Source organism: Pogonomyrmex barbatus, unplaced genomic scaffold, assembly GCF_055798465.1.
Source record: "Pogonomyrmex barbatus isolate J1 unplaced genomic scaffold, ASM5579846v1 scaffold17, whole genome shotgun sequence".
NCBI lineage: Eukaryota > Metazoa > Arthropoda > Insecta > Hymenoptera > Formicidae > Pogonomyrmex > Pogonomyrmex barbatus.
In genome coordinates this window covers 3,795,421-3,808,034 of record NW_028297113.1, presented here as the reverse complement: position 1 = coordinate 3,808,034, position 12,614 = coordinate 3,795,421, and the positions used below count along the sequence as shown (strand labels likewise).

At 31.0% G+C, this 12,614-nt stretch overlaps 1 protein-coding gene across 1 annotated transcript; it reads right to left on the bottom strand.

Moving 5' to 3' along the window:
• Positions 1–398: 398 nt before the first annotated feature.
• Drep4 (DNA fragmentation factor-related protein 4) lies at positions 399–11,707 on the bottom strand. Its single transcript, XM_011645157.2, has 6 exons — positions 11,063–11,707; positions 9,917–10,018; positions 7,385–7,514; positions 6,309–6,520; positions 5,371–5,978; positions 399–5,038 (listed from the first exon to the last, which is right to left on the bottom strand). The coding sequence occupies exons 1-6, from the start codon at positions 11,120–11,122 to the stop codon at positions 4,879–4,881; spliced, it is 1,272 nt and encodes a 423-aa protein (XP_011643459.2). The 5' UTR covers positions 11,123–11,707; the 3' UTR covers positions 399–4,878.
• Positions 11,708–12,614: the final 907 nt, after the last annotated feature.

Sequence of the window (12,614 nt, the reverse complement as noted above, 5' to 3'; positions counted from 1 at the left end):
TGTTTGCTAACCTATATTGCTGTGATTTTGATAGCACGTTTCTCGGACTAAAAAATAACGTTTAAATTCCTGCGATCGGATACCGCCTAAGGATAGCATTCGACGTATCCATAAACTTTTTACGATACTCTTTCTGACACAAAATGGCTCGGAAATCACGTATCATATTTTGTACGTGATACCCCGTGAGATGACAGATAAAATCTTCGTATTTTTATTTCCATGTATGTAACGAATAAATTTTATACGAATGTAACTCAAATGTACATTAATGGAAATTAAAAAGATTTCGATTCTTGTAGGCTTATACTTTTTACATGTGTTTTATCGGTCGTCATGATTTTATTTGTGAGGAAGCTGACATTTTTTTTTATTTACAGAGAAAGAAAATAAAACTCTTTTGTCTCATACCTAAAATATATTTTTCTAAAGTGGAATACGCAGTTCTCTTTGTACATTGAAAAATAATGTATTTACATGTAACCTACATGTAACATATATTTTGTTTTACATATATAGAAGTATTGCACTTCTACGCAGTTTCCGGTTACTCCACAATACAACTACACCGATAAACCATAATGGAAATCTTTCTTTTGTTTTTTTTTTGTTTCAAAATAACTTATGTTACACATTACAATAAAAAAGAATTAAAATGTCATATTTCAAAAAATTAGAAAATTATTTATAACACATAAATGTTGGAATAATAATGATGAATATATTACATTTTCTTTTCTCTCTCTCTCTCTCTCTCTCTCTCTCTCTCTCTCTCTCTCTCTATCTCTCTCTCTCTCACTCTATCTTTTATAACATATTCTTTAAACACATCAAAATAATTTCAACATTTAATATGCCTTTCTTATTCATATCTCAAAAATACATATGTAGATCTCTGATGGATGACAAGAAAAGGCAGAAAATCGGTACCTATCTCTATTTTAAGAGTCCTTGCTACTCTTATCTGAATTCCAAATAAACTCCGAATATATGTGCTAAACATTAATTAACATTTAACATGGCTCTTTACAATTTTAACATTTAACAATTCACGGTGAAAATAAAGCTGTTATAGTTACATCAGTCATCATTTACAGATATAAAAAATTAATACAAACAATTCGAATTTCATAAGATATCTCTGTTTTAAAAAAAGGTTCAGTTTTAAAGTCTTTTTTTAAGAAAATATATATCTTAATATATATCTTAATACATGTGGGAAACTGTCTTTTAATGATACCAATTTTTATCGATATGTCGCTATCATATAACGAACAACAAACTTTGTTGAACTGCATTGACCCAACTACATTGATTAAAAATTTATCGAAAACAACAAGCCAAATTGCTCAAATTGCCTACAAATACTTCATCAACAAAAACGATGAAAAATGTATAGAGAGAGACAATATAAGAGGAAATATGGAACAGACATACTATTTATATTTTATGTTATGAATTATTTGTTTTTCAATTTATCAATTAAATATTTGTTTGAAATCGTTGTATTATTTATATATGAAAAATATTTATAGAATTTAAAAGATACATATTGATATAAAATATTACTCCAAAAAGTAATAAAAGATAGTAAAAATGCATTTGTTAAAAAAGAGTACAAATGTAAAATATTTTGTAAAATTATAAAAAAAATTTATAAATTTTGCTATCTTCTATTAAAATATTATATTATATTTCATATATAATATATATTTCAACTAAAGAGTATTAGATAATATGAAAAAATATTTAAAAAACATTAAGTTTTCTAAAATATAATTGTGAAAAGGTAAAAAATTCTAAGAAAGAATAATCGGTGTGATGTATAATAAAAAATAGTTATAAGAAAATTGTTTAATAAATAAATAAATTAATAAATTTTCATTCATATTAGTTTCATAATATTCGATAATTTTTTGATATTATTAATTTCTGCTTTCAAAATATCATGTTGTTTTAAATTAACAAAATATTCCACTTTTGGCATCTTTATCCTGTATTACTTAGGGAAAATTGATTTTCCTATTTAAACATCATTGAAATGATTCAGTTAATAAACAAAATTTAAACAGACACGTTTATCGAATCATAAATTAAAATGACAGGAAATTAATGAATATAGTTGTATGATTAAGATTTAGACTTTCCGACACGCTTTACCATCAACATCGTTAGATAACAATGAGATAAAATTATCAAATATACAATTAACGGCGGTACAACGATTCACTTATTTTTAGATAAAAAATATATATCATCTGTAATATGTAAATAATAAATCAGTCAAAATAGTGTATGTGTATGCAGAATAAAGTGCTTAAACGAATAATCGCAGAATTCGCATTACTATCGAAAATATGAAATCCATTATACGTATATAATGTTTATAAAGAAAAACCATAAACAAAAAATGTAGAACAATGTTTGAGATTTTTATAATATCATCATTTAACAAACTTAAATAGAAAAATATTTATTTCATATTTTCAATAGCAGCCAGATTAATTTTCTGTTTTGTTTTAATTCTGCATATTATCGTAGTTTTATATAAGGTAGGTGCACCAGTGAATGATTTTATTGGATCTATTTTTTATTTGTGTAACGTATATAAAAAATAATGTATTTATATTATTTACAAAAGTTATATGAAATAATAATATTATGTTTTATTTTATTTTTGTAGGTTTCTCTCTCTCTCTCTCTCTCTCTCTCTCTCTCTCTTTTATATCTTCAGATATTATTAAATAATTTAAAACAGTTATTTATAAACGTTTGTACTCAATTATTCATTACCTTAAAATTTTGCATTTAATCATTTTATACAAACTCAAATTCATTTGCTGATGCATCTACCATAATATACAATACTCATTTTAAATATTGGAAGCGATATGAATGGCAGAAGTCTACTCAGAAGAGTAAGATGTATATTGGTCAAAGCCACAACAACTGCTTCTATAACTTTGCACCCTGTAGACAACAATATATAACAATACACGCAATATGTATGCGAAGCAGTCAAATCCTTTAATTAAATCAGGAACGATATATTATCTTTCCTTGTGATAACATACGTTAGAATATTTAATACAACTGTAGTGTGTGATATAAATAAGTATAATGAAATATAAATGCTCTAGAATAATAAATTTGACTGATATAAATATTGTATAGAATATAAAATTACATTCTTGCGTTACATTTTCAGAACATCAGTCTATCATATTAATGACGCACGTTTATGATTTTCGAAACTTGCGGTTATATATTTATCATAAAATTAAATATACAAAACAAATAAAAATAAGAAATTCAAATAAAAAAATTAATAACATTAAGTATTTTCGTATAATTTTTTTTAGTTACATATTGGTAACTATTTTTCTCATGTATGACGAAATTCCTAAAACATTATTTGATACAATACATACAAAAGATATATGTATATTACTCAAATTTTCTTTTATTTTTATCGATTTTTTAAACTTAATTTTTTTTTAATTTATTTAAATTTGTCTCGAACTTTATTTTGTTTTTTCTCTGTCTCTTCATTTAATAAAATTTTTACAAATTATAAAAATATTAATATTATAATATTAAAATATTAATAGACAAACATATTAAGAAAACATTTTAAGGAACAATACTTCAATTTTTTGTTAAAATATAATTTACTTTAAATTAATTAAAAATTGATATATGTACAAATAGAATCGCGGAAATTGTGAAAAGCTTATATCTATATAGAAATAAATATATTGTATATGTATGTATTTCTCTCTAAATATATGTATATATATATAGATATATGTATATGTATATATCAGAACTTTGTTTTTTGTCTCTTATCGAGCAGTCAGAATAAAAATATATATCTGAAAAATAGTCTACTTCACAATTCGTAGAGCACAAGATGAGCATCGGTTTTCTATCGGTGTCAGGACAGATCAGGAATTAAGCTAAACTGACCTGAGTCTGACAGAAGCCTATCACTTAGGTTCATTTCTGATCTCACGTGATTCTGATAGAGCTCTCACTTGTTGATAGATTTTATCTACGAGCACTGAATATATTCAATGCTTAACTAGATATATCTGAAACAACAGCTTTTTTCTTCGATAATCATTATAGCCGCTGGAGTATATGATTCTTCCATTGCGCAACCCTGTATTCGTAATTGGTTTATGCAAATGGTTTCTTTAAATAAAAAAATAGTTAAATAGTTATAACTTTTAAAATAATAAAACATGATGTCTTTGGGATAGTTGTTTTATAAAATAATAAAGATATTGTAAGTACTTCCGATTCATTTTGTTTATATATGTAATATTAAATAATACTTAAAAGCGTTCTCTCTCTCTCTCTCTCTCTCTCTCTCTCTCTCTCTCTCTGTCCTCTTTCTCGCGTTTCGCTAGTTTTTGTCTTATTCTCAACCCTGTTACTATTTAAATTCTTATACAATAATCATGAGAGCAAAATGCAATTGACATGTTAATATTATTTAAAAAAATTATTGCTTAAGAAATTGAATTTGAAATATTTCAAAAACAAAATTGATCCAGATATTTGGAACTTTGGAGCGGATATTCTGTTATTAAATGTTATTGCTTATTATTTTGTGCCGCAATGGAAGTACGATATAGTGTAACATTAATACTTGCTAAATCTATATTCTATCAACAGCACATTCTTAAACGTATTAAATTTACTCATTTGTAGAGATCTACATGCGAGAAAGTCGCGCATATAGATGCTCTATATATTATATATCTGAATGCATCATTTCATTCATATATGGTTACTCTTTGGCATTCACATATGCAATCAATACTATTAGAAGCGTAATATATATTAAATCTGTAATTCCAGATTTAGCATTTATTTGTGCGATCCTTTATCATGGCACACGATATGGACTAGCCTTAAATTCTTCACGGTAAACAGATTGTCGTAACAGTCATAGATGTCTTGTTCATTGATCGTATCTTGTTGTGAGATTTGAAGCAACTTCGGAACAAGCGTCCTGGACCTTTCAATTCTGCAAACGATAAATAATTTTAAATCTACAATTCAACTTTTTTAACAGTTAAATTCCTCCATTACAATTGTTAAAATTATATTTATTACAAAATAGATAAATTATTTTTGTATATAATATTGAAACGTAATGTAACAAATAAAAAGCGATAAAATTTTGTCGATTATTAAAATTTTATATATCAATAATTGGTCCAGAAATAAATTATCATAAGAACTTTTACTTATTAACTTATTTACTTATGATTTTTTAAAATCTGGCACTAAGAATAACAATAATCCAAATTAACAAATATTATAATATGTATAAATATATGTATAATATTATCTTACTTGTGATCCAAATTCCACGTAGAGAATAAGGCAAGTTCCTCCTTGGATCTATACGGATTGATCTTGTGTCTATCACTATAAGAGCAGCCATCCATATTCCATCGACCCTCACATTTAAATTCGCCGTTTTTATCGCAAATGGCGATTTGTTTTTCTCGCGATTTCACACGATAAGGGCAATTCTCCGGTATCTCGTCATTCGCCGTTTTTGCGTTTTTCTCGAGAAATTTTCTCGCATCTATCTCGTCGATCGTATCTGAATCGACAATCGCGTCCGTGTCCGAGGATTGAGGCAGACGGATATATCGTTGACGGAGATACGTTTCATCACTAATACGACCAAAATTACAAGGACAGTGCTCGTAACATCGACCGGAATCGGTCTCGTCATTGTCGCCCTTAGAGTCAGTCTCCGCCCTACTCCTGTCGAAGTAATACCCGAAATAGTGATCCTCCTTGAGCTGAATTTTAAAGAATGCTATGGTATGCAAGAGCTGCTGCCTCGCCTTGTAATCGTTCATAAACACGTCCGAGCACTTTATCTGCTCGATCGTTTTATAAAGGTAAGTGCGTATTCTGTCCTGACATCTGCGATGCATATATGCTTCCTGTAAATAAAATAAAAATTCAGTGTTTGCGTTTTTTAATCTTAGTGTTATTATAAATTCCTCCAAAATACTGCTTGTAAATTAAAAAAAAAAAAAAAATTAATTGTATTAGATGCATGTACACGCATTAAAACAAGTAACAAGTATATTCATTATATTTGCAAAGCAATATAGAAGAACAAAACCAAAAACAAGCAAGTAAAATTTTATTGAAATTAAATTTGTCCGTATATAATAACTTTTGATACAATTAAATTTAATTTTCAATTGTTAAAAAAATCTACATATAAGTTTAGCGAAAATATTTTCAAGAACGTTTATTAAACTCACCTTCGTCATGTAATTAGTTTCTAAATCTTCAAACCACTCCGGATGCTCGTCCCTTGAGCTGAGTGCTGTTTTAGAGTTATCTTTGTTCAATACTCTGTTCAATAAGGCGACTTTTGCTTTGAGATTCTCCGTCAGAAATTGCGTCACCCTGTCGCCGGCGGTGAGGAAATCGATGTTCACGCGTCTCAATGCATCGTAGAGAATGTCCGCATCTGCGAGAAATCGTTCGTCCTTGAAAAAAAATCGCACAGCATCCTCGTGCGTATCGGAAAAGATCGCAGTCTATTTCCCTCTTCCATCTCGAGAGCCGCATTTGGCTTTGCCAAGAAATTCACAAACCTTAAGAGGTTGACGTTAAGGCGGAATATTTGACTTTGGCGTTTGGCCAAATGCAATACGTTTATTATCGTATGATAAACTTGTTTTAAATTTTAAGACCAATATATTTCAGAAATGTACTTCAGTTACGACATGTATCAAATAATAGATGCACAAGGTAAAAGTATCAAGAAGAATGACATGATGAAAATACACACAAATATACAGATACAAAACAATTTATAAACAAAAATATTAAGAAATTAATTGCAAAAAAGCATCGATTGCAAGAATCTACATACGCGTGTAAAAAAAATCTGCAAAAAATGTTAAAAATGATGATCGTTTTCTCTCCCTTTCTTAGAAACAAGAATGTGAAACAAAAAAACATTAATAATAAATTTTTATTTTTAAATTTTATATTTAGAAAAATAGTAAAATTTGAAACTAAATAAAATTATTTAAGACTTGAAAATTTTATATGCAATAATTTTGTAAAACTGCAATTGCGCGACGCGACTAATTTTTCAATCAATTCTAATTCTTTGATTATCATATAATCACCTTCTCAATCATGGATCTATTTCTTCGACACAGGATAATTACAATAATTACGGTTGAAATAATTAACGTCACCTCAATAGTTAAAAATAAAATATTCCATCACATAATATCTTCTATATGTCATTGTTGACGTTCAGTCACGTTACTTGGTCCAATCTTTAAAAACTTTATATTATATTTAATAACATACATACCAGACAATACTTTTTCCCCTGGCTTCTGTAAAATCAAAGTGGTTTGTGGCTCCAATGTGCGAAAATATTCCTCATCAATCAATGATCCGTCCAAGAGAAAGACATTCACTTCCGCCGGATCGTTACTTACCTAGAAAAATGCAGAATCGATCAAGTTACCATCTTAATTAATCAAGTCTCCTCAGACAATCTCTTCAGACAAGAAGTATTATGTTTGACGTATTTGCATTGAAAGAGTCCTGCTTTTCCTTTTTGCTCGCAAATTAATTAACGTCCGTAAACTATTGAATAAATAATAATGAAGTAATACGAGAGAATATTCGATATCTTAAACAAACGTCAAGGCTACAATATAATGCATTCTCATTCTTCATCCCATGAATAATTTTCCGAAGGCCAAATACAAGGTTTCTATAACGCAACTTTTATAACTTTTACATCGCTTCTTCGGGCATGACGACATCATTCTCACATTTCTCTAGCGATTTCGAATAGTGAATGAAGATCGATTAGCCATCAATTTTTCTCAAAGCAGCAGAGTATACATTATTAAAAGTTCGAGCTCTCACAGATATCAAGAAAAAAAATAATTTGATCGTATCGTGCTAAGATTATCATTATTAGTTATGATACAATACTGTTTCTAAGAGCAAATCGTTTAATGTTTAATATAATACGACATCAATACATTTTACCTTATCAATTATTCATCAATTTAACACTTCTGTTACACGTCGCGTGAGAATACGAGATGTTTAATTTAATTTTTAAATGCATTTGAATGCAAAAAATACGGCTTGAAAATTATAATCTTTTTTAATAACAGTTTATTTGACAATTTTAAGAAGCAAACGTTCACGATTTCGCGTCGGGTTGCGTTGACATTGGCCTAGCGAATTATTTGGGTCGACTTTTAAGCCAACGCGAAAAGCGGATTCACGACCTTAACATTGAGATTACTTCCTGTCCCTGGCCCGGCTGGTTCGATAGAGCCAGCGGTTGCGGGCGGACGGATGCGGATTTCAAGGACGCGCTGCAACCGGATCAACCTACCCCCGCGAAATGTTATCACCGGCTATGCTATATGTTTCCGGTCTCTTTTACATCAAGAGCATTCGTTGAAAAACGTGCTCGGTATGATCGATTTGATCTTAAGCCAGAATACATTTACGCGTATATCCCTTCGTCGATATCCTCGTCACATTATCGCAATTTTATTAAGCACTCGTATTATCACATCACAAGAGAGAAACATGACCTAACATTCAACGCATCGAATAATATTTCAATTTTTTTAATAATTAATATATTCATATTAATTCATATTAATATTAATTTTTCCTTACGATGCCCTAAGGAGAATAAGAAAAATTTGAATAATTCCTCAACAATTAAAATAGAAGATATTTTGTCACACTACACGATATCAATATGTGTTACGTAAAAATGATATTACTCGAGTAAAACACATGGCTTTCAAGGTATAATTAAACTTCACTTTGCTGGTTATTTTTATATTATCATTTTCACGCTTGATGACGTGATATTTCAAGAATAGGTATATTTATGAGGTTGCATAATTTCTACACAATATTCTTACTCGATGCACATCTCCGTGCATGTTTAAGAATGGCTTTCTATTTTCGCAATATTATATTAAGTAAGCACTGTGACCTATGCCACGTGTCAATTTCCAGTTTGCTTGCTACCTTGGGGAGTTTGTATAACCGACTAAAAATCATCACGGACGGTGAACGATTGCAAAATAGCTCGCTGGAAGAAAGAACGAAGTCAGGATTTATTTGACACAGTTTAAGTGATTGAGTGCGCGCGTAATGAAGAGGAAGAGACGTATTGAAGCGAGTGCGACAGTCAAGTAAATCCAAACGACAATGGATCGTTTAGTGCAGATGCACCGGGCACTATTTATGCTTTCGACTGCGAGGACAAATTCCACATTCTGCAAAGCATTTAACGGGCGTAAGTCGAGCAGCGATGAATCGACTTACGCTCATTCAACGCTTTCGCTGTTTTTGCTCTCCATTGTGTCGCGATCACTTTGTTATCGTAAACAATGCGGATATTTTATATTTGAAATACGAACAAAAAATATTTGAAATAGAAATAACAAATATCATTCATTTCATTTCATCTTTCTAATATGAAATTTCTGTCGAGGATAGCTCAATTTATCTCGAACGTATCTCCAACATTTTAAATAACACTAATTGCTCCATTATTTTAAATAAAAGCTTGTTTATTTACATGACGAGCAATACAATTCATTCAAAGATATATCCAGTTCAAATCCACGCAGTCATTGTCTAAATACTCGATAAATGGAAATGCGCAGAATTTACACGATAATTCATACATACATTTTCGTGAACGCGCAGTTTACATTGTGTAAAAATGCGTTGAATTATTCATACGACTTCTGTTCCGGCATGCACATATCGTTGTCCGAAATTAGATGAACGTAAGCCATGTAAATTTAATGTCTACTATTGATATATATCAATATGTACTTACGTTTAATTTTGAACATGCTTTTCGTTTCAGATCCTGAAAATTTCGACAGGCGACACCGATTTTCCGCGTACGGCTCACATCCGTAACTTTGTAGCCTTTGAGCTGAAATAAATTCAGATAGAAAAAGTTAACATTTCGAATAAAATATTTTACATTAGGAGTAATAATTATTGATATATCTATATTTATTGCTGGCAAAAGTTCATTTTACAAATTTAATATTTTATTCAAATATTTGCAATTCATAGACTAATGTATCCTCTGATGTATAAAATGATAACAAATGTGATAAATAAAAGATTATATAAATAAATGAAAATAAAATAAATAAAGGGATAATTATAAAAGTATGAAAATGACAGCGATACACATTAGACTTCGCCAACCAAATAAGTGACATTAAACGTGACGTCGCGCAACATTAGATTATCTCGGACCAAGTAACCGCGTAATTGCACTCTGCATCACGTTCAAGGCCGTCAGATTTCAGAGTTGTGCGCGTGCACAATTTCTTCGAGTGACCCATTTTATATTCAATGGCGTCCAGTTGAGGCCACTCGACACGTCACGTCAAAATGCATGTGTCATGAACAATAAAGCCGCTGATACTAAAATTCATCAATCCCTCTCATATGCACGCCATTACGTATATATATTTGTTGTTGACTACCAACAAAATGACAGATTGATTACAAATCGTGATATGCCACTCGCATTCCTACATGCAAGTATTTTTCAATGATAAATCTTAGACATTAACATATATTAGAAGAGTGAATACGAGAGTCTAGTATTAGTAAATACCGCGATGCTGTTAACAGAAAAGTAGTAAATACTTAACTACATTTTCACAATCGGAACGAAACAAATCAGCGATAGAAATCTTCTCACATATACATAAGTCGTCTCATTTAATCCCAGAATAAGTGGAGCTTAATTTAAAAATGAACGCTCGATAAGAATCATTATTTAAAGGGAAGGAGCATTTTTGCGCGTTTCTCTAAGAAAGAAAAATTTATCGGCTGCCAGTCGATCCTCAGGAACGCAGCGTTTAAAGCGTACATCTCTACTCCGTACTCCGATATATCATGCGCCTCAACTATCGCGCAACTAGCATGCCAGATAAGCAGCACGTGTTGTATATACCTCGCTTTTGCAGGACGAGCTATTCGTCAGACGGCGAAAGCAGTCGGCGATGAGAGACATGTTTTCGTCGACGGAGACTGATGACGGCCGTCAGGCGGGAGAGAGAGAGAGAGAGAGAGAGAGAGAGAGAGAGAGAGAGAGAGAGAGAGAGAGAGAGAGAGAGAGAGAAACGAGGTCCGGCCCCCCTTCACCCGTACTGCACCACACCAAACTCTCCCTGACGTTTGCTCTTACACGCCGCCGCGCTGCCCCACTCACACTGACCCTGACACTGTCGCTCTTATCGGGCGTTCACGGACGACGTTCGGATAAGACTCGCGCGCGGATGCGTAGAAGAAACGGAGCGATCGCTTCTCGCAGGGAGGGGACGGCGAAGTAAAAAAGAAAAAAAAGAATGATCAGTGAATAAAAGGGAAACGGACAGACAGCCTAAGCAAAACGAAGGAACAACTGTTGCCGCATCAGGTATCAGACAGACTACCAGTAACGGGAACTGGTTGTGAGGTAGTAGGGTCGCTGTGGAAACGGCCGCTACCACGCAAGTACTGGTACGGTAAGGACGAAGGTCGGTGAAGAGAAGGGCGCGGTGGAATGAGAAAGAGAGAGAGAGAGAGAGAGAGAGAGAGAGAGAGAGAGAGAGAGAGGAGAGAGAGAGAAGGGAGAGAGAGAAAGAGAGACGAGGAACCAACGATTCCAGCATCAGTGAGACACGAGGAAGGAATGCGTCCCGGTTGAGAGACAGAGAACCGGTATATATACCGGAAGATGCGCCTGCGAACTGGAGGCTTGTTTTACGTTTGGTTTTCTAGTGTGTAACAGAGGGCAGCATCTGATAGGAATTCAAATAGCAAAAACTTTACAAATACCGACACGAATGCCGATATGGATTGAAAGAAAAATATTTCTTGCATTAATGATTATAGCGGTTCCAAATGTAATTACTTCAATAAAAAGCGCGTTGAAGCGTTCAAATAAAAATCGAAGTATTTGGAAACAAAATGGATCTTAATTAAATACAAATATTGAATATAAAAAGAATACAAAATTGAAAGAATACAAAATTGAATATAAAAAATCTGCGATACAAATTTAGATATTTCAAGTGTAATCTAATATAAAAATCAATGATTTATAAGATTTCAAAAAAATTTATAATTAAATTACTCATAAAATATGATTATAATAATTATAAAATATCAAATTTTTAAATTTTTTTCCACAAATATATTTAAAAATATAAAAAAATATAATAATAATAATATAAATTAGCAAAAATTGATTTTAAATTTATTGGAATTTGTGTAATAGTGTGTGTAATAGTTAATTTAATTTTATATTTATAATTTTAACGGAAAAAGAGAAAAAGAAATATAATAAGATAATAAATAAAATATCTTCTTGCGGAACTTTGCAAAGACAGCCATGCGTGTTAATAAGTAATAAAAACTTTCCAACCAAGAGCAACAAAAAGAAAAGAACTTTTTTCGTAATAATAATATAAAATGTTGGATACTATTTCTCGAAATAAATTAAAAGATATATTGAATTATAA

Excerpts from the sequence above, each read along its gene's own strand:
- Drep4 (XM_011645157.2), bottom strand. The coding sequence starts at position 11,122 with ATGTCTCTCATCGCCGACTGCTTTCGCCGTCTGACGAATAGCTCGTCC. Across the intron at positions 10,019-11,062 it reads GCTCGTCCTGCAAAAGCGAG|CTCAAAGGCTACAAAGTTAC; the intron begins GTATATACAACA and ends AATTTATTTCAG. Across the intron at positions 5,979-6,308 it reads AAACTAATTACATGACGAAG|GAAGCATATATGCATCGCAG; the intron begins GTGAGTTTAATA and ends TTTTATTTACAG.